The following is a 16962-nucleotide window of genomic DNA, read 5'->3' on the forward strand; positions in this document are numbered from 1 at the left end:
TAGGTCTGTGGGGACTGCCCTAGTAAAATATGAATAAATAATAATAATAATAATAAGTCTGCAGGAAACGAGCAAGCTCCCACGTAAGGAGCAAAGCACAGTTCCCCATTGTACAACGTTTGGCTTTGCGAAGTAATAATACTAATAAATAAATAATATTCGCGGGATCCGCGTCGGCATCGCTTGAATGTTCAGAAACACACAAACTAGCCTTCGCATCCGCAGGCCACCACTATGCCTATTAACCTTAGAAGGCTTAGTGGCGAATGCAGACCTCACAAGCGAGTCAGGGGAGAGGAGGTTAGTCTCTCAACCAATCGGACGTGTAACGGGCCATAACCCTGTAAACATCATCCTTGTTATTCTCACTCCGAGCTGTGAGTACCCAGTTGTCTGAGTTGACCGTGGGTGTCGGCGCAGTTCAGCACGCGTAAAAAGTCTTTTTACACGCTCCCTGCTACCAATAATAATACAATACAACAACTAGGCAGAAAACAGACAGATATCTGTGACATTCAGCGACCTACATGTACACGCAAGGGTATGGAATTACGATTACTCACGGTATTCCACTACACCAATGACCGTGAAGGAGAAGAAGGAAAAGCGTCACGTGAGGCTGGGATAAGACATGGCAGAAAAAGCTGGTATGTGTACTAGAATGTATTATTATTCTTTTATTCCACGATGGCGTGACGCCAATAAGGATGATTTATAAGTGCGATAGAACTGGTACTAGCCAGAAACAGCTAGATGGAAAATAACCGGGGAGGCAAGAAGCAATGGATCATGAAAAACAAGCGGGGGCAATAACGTTTGCAGTGGTGATCATGTATTTTTCAGCCTCACGAGTCAGGTCATAGCATAGCGGTGAAGACATGTCATAATAGACAGGTAAAACGTGCATTTGCCCTTATTGGGAAATGCTATAGTTCTAAAAATCTGCTGACTTTGTCATGTCGTTTTCACCTACAAAATCGGGACCCCTGTGCATATGCATGATTGCGCTATCTAGTCGGAACCTACTCCCTGGACCAGCCTGGGGCATGGGCCTGTCAGTTAGCTTGGGCCGCATGCGTTTCTGGATGTAGCGAACGTGTACTTGCCGGGGTGGGGGTATTCTAGAACTAGTAGAAGAAAATTGATTATGTCCTGTCTTACGCAGCAGCCGGCTAGCCGGGGATCGTTCTCTTTGTCCTATTCATTGGTGAAAGCTGAGCGTACAGCAGTACTAGTATCCTGTCCTAGATTACACTGAGGAATCGCGTAGTGTAGATTTCACCATTGCTAGTACATGTACATGTACTTGAGTATTTGCTGGCAAGTACATAAACAGTACACAGTACACAGTACACAGTACGTGTCTAGTGCGTTGTTCGAATGAATTGACAACGACCAGGCAGGCCTGAAATAAGTGCGCGCCCCATGTTGTAGATCCATGTACGAAGTTTCGCCCGACTGACTCTCTCTCTCTGTGAAGAGGTCACGGCAATTGAGAGGAGACTGGCGGACGCTGCATACTGACTACTGATCGCTCCCGCAGTTCTAGCTAGCCATGGACATCGGCCACGCTCTTCATCATCTCGGTATAGGATTCCGGAGGACATTCTATGTCTCGCTGTCGCGCGGAAAATTGGTTGTCCTTGCGTACTGGATTTATGCGCTTCTTTTCCAAGCATACCACTCACCCAGCAACAGAGCAACGCGTATCGAGGAGAAAATGTTGGGCTTTGGCTGTGCGCTACCAGCTTCGTGTGAACACAATTACAGTATCCAGGAGCGAGCGTCGCGCAATGGCAGTGACGTGATGAGATTATTTAAGGTTAACGTTACTTGGTGTTACTGCCTAGCCAATACCAGTACAGGTAGTAGTACATTACTAGAGTTCCGTGTTGAAAAGCTAGTAGTGCATAACCATGGCCGTGTACCCCCAGCCTGGTACCTCGTCATCATTTGCCTGGGGTTGACTGTGGTGAAGTTCTTGAAGCACCACTCAGATGCAGTGCCAAGCGCGTTGGCAAATGCCTGGAAAAGAATACGACTCGGACAATATGCCAATGTCACAAACAGAAGCAGACTAGCTGACAATGATTGGAACAGACGCTTGATTGCTGATGAAATGTCAACCGCTGTCAGTTTATCTCTATCCCTTTTGGCTACTTTTGTGGACCCACCATATTTTTGGCAATTGGATCAGTTCGTCCCGAATGACCAATCCTTTGACGTTCCCGTTTCTTCGATGTTCTGGTTGCAGGTAGCGTATCTCACATTTCTATGGATTTATGCTGAGATGGCGGAATGTGCTATTTTGCGTCCAGTGCATAGAACAGACGACGCTAAGAACGCTCGTTGTGCTGTGTTAACGCCACACAAACAGGGATGCGGTCGACTACTGAAGTGGATAGAGGCTAGCACGACGGCATTTCCGGATATAGCCATTCTGCTGGCACTGTGGGCCACCACAAGCAAAGTATATAGCGGACAACTGGCGCAAGAGGTATTATTGTTCTTTGTAAACGACGTTACGGACTCTAAGAACAACTGGAGGATGAATATGGTGTTTCAACCTGAGGCATATATTGCTGCTTGCCTGGCTTTTGAAGTGATGAGTTCCAGAGGTCTTGGACGTTTTGTTACCATGATCGTCGACACCAGAGTATTCCCTGTTTCCAGGGATAAGTTGAATTGGGCATTACTCATGGCACGAGAATTACACTGGAGTATCAAACGCGGTGTAGGGGGGAGCGATAATGGTGCTATCGGGAACTACCTAGTGCAAGCCGACACAACCCGTCGCAGATCCGCAACAAGTTTCATTATCCATGGCATGGCGGAGGAGGAGGTCGACAGGAAACACACTGGAACCGAATCGTCTGACGGGACTGAGGTCCTGAATCTGCTCAGGAATGTGTTTGGTCAGCGGCTGGCACCAGGGGACATCATAGGCACACGACGACTTGGTGAATGCACCGGTCCCAAGGCGACAAATACCCGCAGATCAAGGCCGATTCTTGTACAAACCAGAACACCTGAAGTCTGCCAGAAGGCGCTCAATCTACGCAAAAGTGTTCAGTACAAGACTTTCTCATCACATCTGAACATACAAATCTCGGAGTACTTCAGCAAAGAGGAACTGGAGATACAGCAGCGACTTCGGAGGCGATTTGAAACATTTCGAAATCAGGGCTTGATTTGCCACATGCGCTCGACCTACATCGAAATCCTCATGGATACAACCGGGATGACGCTGTACGTGTACATGCCCGAAACCGTAGCAAAAGGGAACTGCTTGTCGCTCACAAAGACCTTTCCAGATTCTTCAAAAAGCTCAGATCCCGCCAAAGACGTGCACAGTCTGAGTAACACTATCGGTCCCATGGAGAGGTATTTGCAAAGGGCCGAGAAGGAGCGGAGACGTACGGCAACCAGCCTGGTTATTCACGGAATCAAGGAGAAGAAGACTGAATATGTAGACGTCGTGCGTCTGCTGAGAGGTCTCCTTGACCAGCCACTAACACCTGGTTGCGTGAAACGTACCAAGCGACTTGGCAACCCCAGAAGCAACCCAGCCAACCCCAGACCCATGCTAGTGCAAACAGCCACAGCAGACATATGCAAGAAGCTGCTCAGTCTGCGGCCCAGTGCACTAAACAGGACATCAGGCAGCGGGAAGAACGTCTTCATCTCCGAGTACTTCACCAGGGAAGAGCGCGCGGTTCAGCGACAACTCCATCCAGCCTTCGTGGCCCTTCGCGCACTGGGCAAGCAGTGTTGTATGCGCTCTGCTTACATCGAAGTAGCTGAAACTACCGATCAGCGCCAAGCCATTCTGTATCATCCGGACACAGCGTGGAATTTCGTCGAGTCTACACGTCTCTCCGGGATTGACAGCCATGCACCGGTACAGGCCGTCACCCTCGAGCACGAATCAGGGTCGTATGCACAGTGCGAAGAGCAGACAGCTCGACGGCGTCACGCTCCCTCTCCTGCGAGTACGGTGGCGAGTCCTGTCTGAAGAATGCACTGCCGGCCACTCAGCGATAGTGGAAACAATGGTTTAGGTCGGGATGATAGCAGCTGAGTGTACATAAACTTACTCTAGTCTTATACAATCATGTACTTGATTACTTGATTACTACTGTAACATGCTCAATATTCCACCAGCATGACATTGTACGGATGTACATGTAGGTTCGGCCTCATTTTCTCTGCGCTGCGCTGATGAGTCCACAAAGGACGAAACAGTTCTGTCCGTAGATTGAGTATTGCTATTACTAGTATTAGATAGCTAAGGCAGTCACAGCATTCTGACGTTGCGTTCAGGACGAGAGCAGCCGAGTTCCTCCGTGGAACACACGCTTCCTGCCGAGCTTGACACTTGACTTGACGTTGAACTATGTTGTCAGAATACTACTTTCTGTTAATAGCCTAACATGAAGTGATAATAACACTGATATCACGTCGTTTGATCACATCTCAGAAGAGATGTTCTATTTAAACTGTACATACATCATGCACATGTACATGCCACTCACCAACCTATCAATATTCACTGGTTTGCTTTCAGTATTGTTGCACTTTACAGGTTGTGCTGTACATTATAATTACATCCTCTGGAGAGTGGGGATCGAGTGGAAAGGGAAAATTTAAATTTTGAACCCATTCCTTTTGTATGGCCATGTCCGCAACTTTTTCATACTTTTTATTCAATTTTTCATACATGTAGCTCTCAGTAAATAAAATCAGTTCAGAAAAGCTCGATGCTGCAGACAAGCAATGTAAACTCATCGCTTGGGTCACAGGTACATGTACTATACTAATGTATAAGTAGAAATTTTCGTTCACGAAATCTTTCGTTTGATCACTCCACCAGCAGGCTTGTTACGTACTAAATTTCGTTTTCGGTCGAGGTCTGTCACCCCAGGTTTAGTTTGGTACAGACTTTACTTATTTCGTGCCCCCTAACGAATAAAGCGAAAGTTAATTCCAAACGAGAATTCGTACTTATACAATCATTAGTATAGAACGGTCCAGACAGCTAGATAGCTAGACAGCTACCTATGCACTTGGCAGAGGCCCAATACAATGTAAGGGGATGGGAGGAGAGAAGGCCAGCGGAGAGTCAAACTCAGAAGAGGGCGGAGCTGAATAGCTGAAGTACACGTTTACTGTGCGAATTCAAATAAACCAAACAAACAGCAAAACCAGTACACAGCTCACGGGAAGAACGAGAGAGGACTGGAGCACAGAATTGAACTGCTGAAGTACACAGCTGACGAGAATAAAGACAGGAGCACAGAAATGAACGGGAGGCAGTCTACGAAGTGGTGGTACCATCGGTGCATGCACCACGGTGCATTATCACATTATCGGCTTTGCAAAGTTCGTGGGTACTGAATACCATGGTATGGCCAGCTGTGTAACAGTCTACAACGTGTAGGGAATGGCAGCTCGGCGGAATGCTGGGATGTTGCCCAGTTGCCCTACCATGGCTCGCACCGTGTCAGGTATATGATTCCATAACAGGCAACTGCGAGATGCCGGTCGGCATTGGCCTGCTCGGCTTCTGGCTATTGGTTGTTGTAGGCCCAGACTGTGCTGAAGGTGAGTTGCTCCGCAGTTGCGAACAAACAGTGCCTGCAGAGCAGGACTGGCACGGTTATGAACGCACCGCCATACCAGCACGAGCAGTTTCTGGCGATATACCTCGTCCACGCGATAAACAGAGAGCCTCTCCAAGAGGTCACTGGCCCTGGTAAATCGTGGTCGTCCGAACACCGCCCTTGCTGAGTGGGTTTGGGCCACCTGCAAGCGGTTTAGCTGGCTGTGGGTCAAGCCGGAGCCATATGCTGACGATCCATATATCAAATCCGGCATGATGACAGATAGGAAGTACTTGCTTTGACTAGCTAGAGTGAGGCAGCGTCGCGCCCGCCACAGACTACCGATCTTCCTAGCAGTGCGTGAGATTCACCGGTCAACTTGCGATTGCCAGGCCATTCGTTCATCAATCAAGACGCCGAGGTATTTGGCTCTGGTGGTGTGCGGAAGGACATCATTTCGACAGCGTACAACCACGTCCGGCTGCTGCCCACTGCTGCTGGTAAAAGCCAATACATTGCTCTTCTTTGCATTTAATACAAGACGACGAGCGTCCAGCCAACTTGAGAGGGAGGTAACCGCCAAGCTGAGCGCATCAGACACCTCTTGCGCTGTCCGTCTTGCACATGTCAGGGCGATGCCATCCGCAAACTGCAGTGATGATGGCGCAGATTCAGAGGGGCCATCTCTGGTGTATATGGAGAACAGCATGGGTCCTAGTACAGAGCCCTGCGGCACATCACAAGTGCACGCTACAGTTCTGCCCAGTGGGGAGCCCATACGAACGCGTTGATGGCGCCCAGACAGATAGTCCCGAAACCATTTCAGGGCTGTGCCAGAGATACCGATGCCGAACAAGTCCTGGATGCTGAGGGTGGCATGCTTCACCTTGTCAAAGGCTTTACTCATATCTAACAGGCATGATGTTGCTACAACATGACCGTTTTCTCGGGCTTGGAGGACGGTGTCCGAGAGCAGTGCCAGCGCATCTTCGGTCGAGTGTCTAGGGCGGAATGCAAACTGGGCGTTAGGGAGAGCTGGGTCGACGAAGTCAACCTCTTGTCTAGCACAATCGATGTGCGAAACTAGCACTACGTCCAGTCTGTTGGCACCAACGTGAAAAGTAGCGCTATTTTTAGAGCGCAGAGAGACACACACTGCTGCTCCCTGCGATGCTGGCAGCCCTCTGACTGTCCTGATGTAATGAAAGTATAAGCCGGATGCCACTGTTTCCAGTAGCGTGTTTGCTACGTTTACGAAGTTGGTCAAACTGACTTGTATTGTACTTGGAGCATAGTTCACACGATTTTGCAAATGCCTGTTTTCAAGTTCAAGGATTTGGCGAATCTTTTCCAAGTAATAACGTTAGTTTATAATTATTTTGGCCTTCAGCTTTAGCATGTTGACAGTGAAACGTAGAAGTGGTGAGTCCTTCGCTAGATGTGGGCAAACTAGTTGTACTGTCGTAGCTTGTTCTTGGTCCGATGGCAGCCACAAGTACACATACACACACACACACACACACACACACACACACACACACACACACACACACACACACACACACACACACACACATTCACACACGCCGCCACCATCACCACCAACAAGGACACATAAATAATTAATAGGTACACTGAGTCACTGAGCGTTGGTCAGGATATCATTATAGTACTTCGTAGTGCCATCATTGTCTGACGGCTTTCTGGCTTGAAAGCTCCACGTGAGACTGGGATAAGAAAATTAATGAGAGAAAAAGCGGGTGCTCACTGCTAGCTGTACTTCCCAGCATCACCAGTCATGACAAAAGCAATGAAGACATGTCATGTGACAGGTAAAACGTGCATTCGCCTTTATTTTAGGCAAGTAATCCGCGATATTCATGTTAAAAGAAAATGGCGTCACGATTTATTGAAAGTGGTATAGTTGGTGGTACGAGTGTTCAAAACCATTAAGATACTGTTCGTCTTCTTTTTGACATGCTCTCTTTCCATCGTCCTTAGCTTTTGTTTGTTGAGAGCTGTTTTGGCTTTCTCCTGTACCTCTGGGGGATGCCAAGTGATGGTTTTGAGAGGCTGGTGATGGCTGTGAGCGAGAGTTTGCCGATCGGCGTCGTTCTCGCTGTAGCGATGAAAATACTAGTTACGGCGCACCTGGCAGATATCACAACACGTCGGAGCGTCCAGGAGCAAAGGAATCTTGGGTTTTCACTGGAATCTAGTTCCTCCAGCATCGTGTAGCCCACCGTCGGTGAATGGCGGTCCAGAAAGGTCGAACCTGGTCTTCTGCAGCATCTCGCAGTCCTGCGAGGCACACCGTGTACGCCTCCCATGTATTGTACAAATAAAACTCATGCAGTAGTGGACTCTACAGTGATGAGTCTCAGCCTGTATGCTGCAAAAGACACAGGAAATGTGACTGGTGTCTGTACACTCAGTGACTGGACGCCAACACTCCAGTCTTCTCCTGCAGGATCTGTTTGACATTGACATTATGCAGTAGGTCGGCATTGACCTGGTTTGGCAGCTATCGTAATAGTATCTGCCTGGTTGGATGTAGCAGGTTGGTGTTTGCTCGTCGTCCAGTCCGGAATTTTCTTGTAACTCACGGTGGAGTACGCGCAGGGTTTGTGATCATCCCTGTTCACTTCAATATTATCAAACACAACGTTCCCTTTGTCACTCATCTTATCCTGAGTACTGAATTTGCTGACAATATTGCACCACACTTCAGTTCCAGTGTCACAACCTACCGCCACTGCTTGCGGTGGCGACTGGTTCGTCAATGGCGGTGACCAGGCTGACTGACTAGCTTCGATACAGCGGCCTCGTTGTCAACCCCGCGGCAGCCTAAAGGTTGATTTTATCGATCCAGCCTCAGCGCCATGTTGACGATGCCCTAGTGACTGTGTGTCATGGATTGCCTTGCCATCAGCGGTCATTGCCGTCCACCTTGGTGCAGCCCTCAACAACTGGCTCAGCCCATGGGAGTCTCAAGTGGACAAAGTTGTTGCCAAAGTAGCTCAGAAGATTGGTGCATCGTGGTGTAGGTGAGCACATAACTAGGACTTCCCAGCGCCTATTTGTCCAGGCTGCGATACTATGTGACATGCTGTACTGCACATTCTTTTCAGCACTGCAAGGCCGGCAGCTGGACCGACTGCAGGGGCCGCGCACATGCAGGCCGCATGTTGCCAGCGCAGCATTCTGGAACGTTCCTTCCTTCTGAGATCCGTGGAATAATAAATTTCTTTGCTTCAAAGCAAGTTGCTTACCTTTCTATTGTGCTCCCAGTGTCCTTACAACAATAACCTACAGCAATGTTTTATTTTCCTTTCCATTCCCCAACCAATGAATACTACAATGTCGATTCTATTTCTGAATACTTTAGTGTGTGCCCGCGCACGCACGTGTGTGTGTGCATACCTCACTCGCCACTCGAAGTTCTGTTCCCCATCACTGGAACACTGCCTGTTCTTTCAGGATCTGCCATCATCTGCGGATGGGCATTCAATGATTGTATTGTGTGTGTGTGTGTTTCATTCAGAATCAGATCCGCTATCGTTGCTATAAGAGAAAATCTGTGGGTTCACATCCAGTGCATTTTTAGATTTGCGTGCTTTTCTCGCCACGGGCGCATACATGGGACATTGTGTGTGTGTGTGTGTGTGTGTGTGTGTGCGTTTGTGTGTATGGGGATATTGTCTGTATCGGCTTTTGGTACTAATGTTCAGGTCTGTGCTTGCATGTGTGAACATGAAATTGTTCGGTTCTGTGCATGCTATTGCTATGTTGTATATTATTGTATGTATGTGTGCATTTCCACGAACAGTGTAGATGAGCGTGGAGAGTGCATTCATCCCTCATCAACCACTTCACCTTGGGCTTACGAGAGTTTTTTCTGCGTACCTCTCATTTTTGTTTGTTTCTCTCTGATACTGTATTGATGCCGGTACCTGTACCGCGATGTGTTCCTCTATCTGCAGTCGCCTTTAACCTTCGGTCAAGTTAACGTTTATTGTGCTCTATTCATCGTGCGAATCAAAATAAACAATAATAACACAAGTCGTGCTAGAGTGACGACATGTGCGTGTAGTAGGGTTGATGCGATGGGACGTTATAATTAGGTGGAACAGAACACACATTGGGCAGATTGATTGGGCATCATTGATTGTGCTCAGTCTAAACAGTGAACATAATAATTATCTCCAGTGACAGACTGTAGCGGCTAGCCTGGCAATAGGTAGCTGGCACTAGTCGCTACTGCTTGTTTGACAGGTGCCGCCAGAACCCCTGTTGTGTCATGCTATAGATGCACATGCCCTATTCTGGGGCATACTGAGGTACTTTGATTTTGTTGACTGCATGTAGACAGCATCCAATTGTAGTACTCGTAGACCTTGGCTCTTTGTAGGTCAACCACCATCCCATGGATCGATCACGGTGACTATGCACTTGGAGGTTGGAATAGCCCGCGCTGAACAGATCTTGCCATGGCCCAGGGAGTGAACTCGCTTACTTGACTATCCCGGTTTTAGTTAACCAGCATGAGTGGTGCAATTTGTCCATACCATGTTGCGAGCTCACAGTTGTTTGGGCAGGTTTTGAGCTGCACCACGAAACAAAGCGAAATAACGGCGTGACTGTAGAGCAAGGAAGCGGCGAGACGGCACTTCCAGGACGAGACAGGCAGTAGAGATGTGTTCCGCACAGCACGAGCAACCTCTCAAACCCTGCCGGTACTCCACAGTTACAAGAAAATGTCGGACTGGACGACGCGCCAATGCAAACCTGCTACATCCACCCAGGCAGATAGCTGCCAAACCAGGCCAATGTCGACCCACTGCATACCGGTATGTCAATGTCAAACAGATCCTGCAGGAGAAGACTGGGATGATATTGGCGTCCAGTGTACGGACACCAGTCACATTTCCTACGTCTTTTGCAGCATACAGGATAGACTCATCACTATAAAGTCCACTACTTCGTGATTTTTATTTGTAGAATACATGACAGGCGTACACGGTGTGCCTCGCAGGACTGCGAGATGCTGCAGAAGACCAGGTTCGACCTTTCTGGACCGCCATTCACCGACGGTGGGCTACACGATGCTGGAGGAACTAGATTCCAGTGAAAACCCAAGATTCCTTTGCTCCTGGACGCTCCGACGTGTTGTGATATCTGCCAGGTGCGCCGTAACTAGTATTTCCATCGCTATAGCGAGGACGACGCCGATCGGCAAACTCTCGCTCACAGCCATCACCAGCCTCTCAAAACCATCACTTGGCATCCCCCAGAGGTATAGGAGAAAGCCAAAACAGCTCTCAACAAACAAAAGCTAAGGACGATGGAAAGAGAGCAGGTCAAAAAGAAGACGAACAGTATGAAGTTCAAATGGGTTTGAACACTCGTTCCACCAACTTACTATACCACTTTCAATAAATCGTGACGCCATTTTGTTTTAACACGCATACGGTCCATTAGTTAGGGCCTATCCACACTACAACAAAAAACCCGTACAAGTCACTTTTCCTTGTAAGTTGCCATGGAGAACCGTGGGAAACGGCGCGAAAGTGAAAAAGTCGCTTGAACGTAATCAGCAACTTCTGAACCCCGACACAAGGCCACTTTTTACTTTCAAGTAGCTTTTCCAGGTTTCGGAAGTAGCTAGTTGTTGAAGTATTTGTAGAAGTATCTTGAGAAAATGCCGAGGGTTGTGTTCTGTGAAGAGCTGGAAGGAAAGCTCATTGAGCTGTGGGCTGCAGAACGGAAAGCGAGCAATGGGACGATGAAAAAGCGGTCGGTGAAGGAGAAGGAGATTGCCGTGAAGTTGAATTTATTCGGCCGCGAGCTGTATGGCGATAAATTTCAGAATGAGATCACAGTGCCGATTGGTCACAACAAGCTGGACAACCTACGTACCAAGGCCAGGGAGCAGTACAAGAAATATCGCCGCCACACCGCTACCGGCTCTGGTGCTCCAAGCGAAGATTCCGGCCGTGTAGATCTGAAAGCTGCTTGCAGAGCTTGGGGTAATTTCATGATCTGGCACTCACTATTCAAATTGGTGCCGGGATATGGCCCCATCATGAGTCTTAACTCCGCTGCCCTGCCCACTGAAACTGCCGTGGAGACCCTACAGCGACCAGCTCCTCTTCGTTTTGGAGTGGCCAGCCCTTCAAGTCCACTTGAAAACCCATCCAGTGCAGTGTAGTGCGCCACTAACCCCTGTGATACCATCACCATCACCACACACCGTCAACATGCACCATGCCACACGGACAAAGCAATGAAGATATGTCATGTGACAGGTAAAAGGTGCATTCGCCTTTATTTTGAAGTCCGTATGACTTTGCCACGTAGATGTCAGCAACAAAAATCGGGACCCCCGTGCATGTACTCTGTTCAAGCCCATGCATGCTGCTGCATATTGCGTTGGAACCTACTCCCTGCCATGCCGCGCTGGGCCGTGTGAGGGCTCCACTAGCTTGGCGGGCCAGCGCATCTGGGGAGCTGTACTGTAGCGATTGGGTTGTTGTGGGCGTTCTTCAGTGACAAACTGTACATGACTTGAACTCGTACTTGAGGTGCGTAGATCTACAGTACATGTACAACAGAAAAACCGTCCTGTCTTCCGCAGCCCGAGACCTTTCTCTTTGTCCGGTTCATTGAGGAAAGCTGAGCGTGGAGTACTATCTTCCTCAAGACACTCAGGAGGCGCAGTGTAGAGTTCACTATTGGTAGTAGATCTACTAGTACTTGATTATTTGCTTGCAAGTACGTATCTAGTCTGTAGCGCGTTGTGTGGCGAGTACAGTGTTCGAATGAATTGACAACGACCAGGCCTGAAAATAAGTGCGCACCTCATGTTTTAGATACATGTACGTAGCTTTGCTCGACTCTCTCTGTGAAGAGGTCACAGGAATTGAGAGGAGACTGGCGGGCGCTACATACTGTTTGCTCTCGAAGTTGTAGCCATGGACAGTGGCGTGCACCGAGTCTTGAAAGGGGGGTTTCTAGAGTTGGTAAATTGTTTCTGGAGACCCCACTGTATAATTATGTATTCGTGCACATGCGCATCCCCCGAACATCCTGTCGGAGATAACGGCGAGGGCTAGGGAGGGGGAGGGAACTCAAGATCAGGGGTGCAGGGCACCAATGAACACTGGTGCTGATGAGATGCGGGGCTCGTCCGACTGCTATCATCAGATCATGCCGGCACAAACGCGTCAGAGAGGGAACCAGGTACACCGGGGGTAGAAAGGACAGAAATATGAGGAATGGAGGGAGGGGGCAATGTTTCATGGAAATGTTGGTGTAACCGGTAACAGGATTAAACGGGTTACCTTTTACATACCAGCACTTCAAAAAGCATTTGCAAAGAGGGTGCAAAAGTCAATGATTATGTACTCGTATACAATCACATGTTTGTCATATTGAACACGTAAAAGTTTGATAGGCCTAGCCGCCCAGGCTACACTACACTCAGTGTAGACTACAGTCTATAAGACTAGTATAACACTATGTCTATGGTACTTCACCAGTCCACTCTAGGCATGTTTGTTTCATCAAAAAACTGCTTACATTCGACGGATCTTTCTTTCTGTTCTAATGACGAAGTTTTCAGCATGTATTGGCAATGTTCAACATGATTTCAATAAAGAGTTATGGGCCTTGCTTCGATGGAAGCTCGCGGAAGAAAAGCAGAGCCCCGCATCCTTGAGTCGCGGCCGGAGCAGCGCTTCGTTCTGAAGCAGCGCAAGTGGATCATGGACGCACATTTTTACGTCTTTCAGTCGACAACGTTTCAGTCGACAACGTTTTTGACGAACATCTCTGCTGCGCACATGAGCGAGAACGAAAGGCTGTGGAGATCTTGATTTGAGTCAACAGTTTGGAAGGAGATATCGTCAATCATATACATGAACTGACTTGCATCGCGCGTGCTTGACTCAAATTTCGAGACAGAGCGGATTTCTTGAACGTCATCGCCAATCCACTAGCGAACCAGAGCTAGAGATCGATCTCTCTGTCGCTACTCTCCACTGAAGAAAGAGAGAATAATGCATTTTGAACTACATGCAAAGCAACTCTCTCTCACCTCGAAATAAGGACATAGTCACTGTACTGTAAACTGCCCGTCGTTATGCAGGATAACCAATCCAGTAGGCGCGCTTTTCCTTCGGCAAGATTGCCCGAAAAAAGGTGGTTTCCAGACACCAAAAAACTCATACGGTGCACGCGCCTGATGGACATCGGCCGCGCTCTGCATCATGTCGGTATGGGACTCAAGAGCGCACTCCGTGTGGAGATGTGGCACGGAAAATTGGCTGTCCTGACGTACTGGATTGTTATGCTTCTTTTCCAAGCTTACTCCCCACCCGAGAACAGTGCAATGCTTATTCAGAAGCACTGCCATGACTGTGTGTCTCCTACTTTATGCGAACCCATCAACAGTACTCAGGATCGATATGGCCGCGTGGTTCAAACTCTTTGTCTCTGCGTTACCAATATCAGTACAATTCCTATACATGTTCAGGAGCGGGAGGTTGAATACGGCCGCGTACCCCCAGCTTGGTACCTCGTCATCCTTTTCCTGGGATTAACTGTGGTAAAGTTCTTGACGCACCACCCAGCTGCAGTGCCATGCGCGTTGGCAAATGCCTGGAAAAGAATACGAATCGGACAAGATGCCACTGTCACAGACAATTACGTAAGAGCTGGTAATGAGTGGAACGGACTCTGGATAGCTGATGAAATGTCAATCGCGGTCAGTTCACTTATATGCCTTTTGGCTACTCTTGTGGACCCACCACAGTATTCGAAATGGGAGGTGTTCATCTTAAATGACCAATCCTTCTGGTTTGGCTTGTTGCTACTTTTGCGGATAGTGATTACTTCAGGTCAATGGCTTTTTAACGCTGAGTCGATCGAAAGTGTTGGTTGTCATCAAGTTGATAGAGGAGGCGAAGCTAAGGACGCCCGTTGGGCTATAACTAGGTTGTCGCCACATAAACTAGGATGCGGTCTGTGGATAGAGGCTAGCGTCGCGGCACTTCCGGATACAGCCATTCTACTTGGAATCTGGATCTCCACATGGAAACAATATCCCGGACAACTGAGAGAGTATATATTCTTTTTCCTTGTGAACGAAGGTATGCACTCTAAGAAGTGGAGGATAAATATGATGGTTGACCCTGAGTCATACATTGCTGCTTGCATGGTTTTTGAGGTGATACATTCCAGAGGTCTTGGACGTTTTGTCACCATGACCATCCGCACAAGAGTATTCCCTTTTGTCAAGGGTCAGGTGAAAAAGGCATCACTCTTCGCACGGGAATTGCACTGGTGTATCAAACGTGGTGCATTTGGTGGTGGTGGTGAAGATGATGATGATGATGCTATCGGGAACTACTTAGCCCAAGCTGACACAATTCGTCGCCGAACTACAACAAGCTTCATTATCCATGGCGTGCAGGAGACGGATAGTGAAAGCAGTGGAGCCAAATCGTCTGACGGGATCGTCATGCATCTGCTCAGAAACATCCTTTCGCATCGGCTGGCACCAGGGGACATCATAGGCACACTACGTTTGGGTAAATCCGTCGGACCGACGGCGAGGAATACCTCCTTATCAAGGCCGATTCTGGTACAAACCAGAACACCTGAAATCTGCCAGAAGGCGCTCAATCTACGCAAATGTATTCAATACAAGACTTTCTCATTCCTTCTGAACATGCAAATCTCGGAGTACTTCAGCAAAGAGGAACGGGAGATACAGCAGCGACTTCGCCATCGATTTGAAACATTTCGGCGTCAGGGCTTGATTTGCCACATGCGATCGACCTACATCGAACTCCCCATGCGTATGATCGGCACGAGGCTGCACGTGTACATGCCCGAAACGGTCGCAAAAGGAAACTGCTTATCGTTCACAAAGACCTTGCCAGACTCTTCAAAGAGCTCAGATCCCGCCAAAGACGAGCATAGTCTGAGTGAACCGGTCGGGCCCATGGAGAGGTATTTGCAAAGGACCGACAGGGAGCGGAGACGAACGGCAACCACCCTGGTTATTCACGGAATGAGGGAAGACAAGGCTGAAGTCGGCGTTGGGATTAGTTCGTGTACAGGAATGATATACTGCTATGCAAAGGTCGTGCGTCTGCTGAGCGGTCTCCTCGACCGGCCACTAACGCCTGGTTGCGTCACAGGAACTATGCGACTTGGCAACCCCAGAAGCAACACAACCAAACCCAGACCCATACTTGTGCAAACAGCCACAGCAGACATCTGCAAGAAGCTACTCAGTCTGCGGCCCAGTGCACTAAACAGGGCATCAGGCAGCGGGGAGAACGTCTTCATCTCCGAGTACTTCACCAGGGAAGAGCGCGCCGTTCAGCGACAACTCCGTCCAGCCTTCGTGGCCCTTCGCACACTGGGCAAGCAGTGTTATATGCGCTCTGCTTACATCGAGGTAGCTGAAACTGCTGATCAGCGCCAAGCCATTCTGTATCATCCGGACACAGCGTGGAAGTTCGTCGAGTCTACACGTCTCCCCGGGATTGACAGCCATCCACTGGTACAGGCCGTCACCCTTCAGCACGAATCCCGGTCGTCTGCACAGTGCGAAGAGCAGACAGCTCGACGCCGTCACCCTCCCTCTCCTACCGTGGCGAGTCGTGCCTGAAGAATGCACTGCCACTCAGCGATAGTGGAAACAATGGTTTAGTTCGGGATGATAGCAGCTGAGTGTACATAAATTTACCGTCCAGGCTTATACAAGCATGTACTTGATTACTTGATTTATACTAGTATAACAGGCTCAATCTTCCACCAGCATGTACGGATATACATATAGGTTCCGCCTCATTTTCTCTGTGCTGCGCTGATGAGTTCACAACGGACGAAACAGTTCTGTACGCAGGTTGAGTATTGCTATTAGATAGCTAAGGCAGTCAGAGCATTCTGACGTTGCGTTCAGGACAAGAGCAGCTGAGATACTACGTGGAACACACGCTTCCTGCCGAGCTTGACACTTGACTTGACTTTGAACTATGGTGTCAGAACACTACTATTTCTGTTTAGCCTATAACACGAACCGGTATCACGTAGTTTGATTTACATCTCAGAAGAGATGTTAGATTTTTTAAACTGTACATACATATACATTCCACTCAACAAGCTATCAATATTCACTGGTTTGCTTTCACTACTTATCCACTTTACAGGTAGTGCTGTACATTATAATTACATCCTCTGGAGAGTGGGGATCGAGTGGGAAGAGTAAATTTGCAATTTTGAACCCATTCATTTTGTATGGCCATGTCCGCAACTTTTTCATACTTTTTACTCAATTTTTCTT

At 48.4% G+C, this 16962-nt stretch overlaps 1 protein-coding gene across 1 annotated transcript in view; it reads left to right on the forward strand.

Moving 5' to 3' along the window:
- Positions 1-1403: 1403 nt before the first annotated feature.
- LOC135811713 (uncharacterized) overlaps positions 1404-16962 on the forward strand; it is a 15585-nt gene continuing 26 nt past the window's right edge. The window contains exons 1-2 of the mRNA XM_065324951.1: positions 1404-4061; positions 16330-16962. The exon at positions 16330-16962 is cut by the window's right edge and continues 26 nt beyond it. Of these exons, the coding sequence (XP_065181023.1) occupies positions 1556-4015 (2460 nt within the window). The 5' untranslated portion in view covers positions 1404-1555 and the 3' untranslated portion in view covers positions 4016-4061; positions 16330-16962. The remainder of the gene's footprint in view (positions 4062-16329) is intronic.

Source organism: Sycon ciliatum, chromosome 3, assembly GCF_964019385.1.
Source record: "Sycon ciliatum chromosome 3, ocSycCili1.1, whole genome shotgun sequence".
NCBI lineage: Eukaryota > Metazoa > Porifera > Calcarea > Leucosolenida > Sycettidae > Sycon > Sycon ciliatum.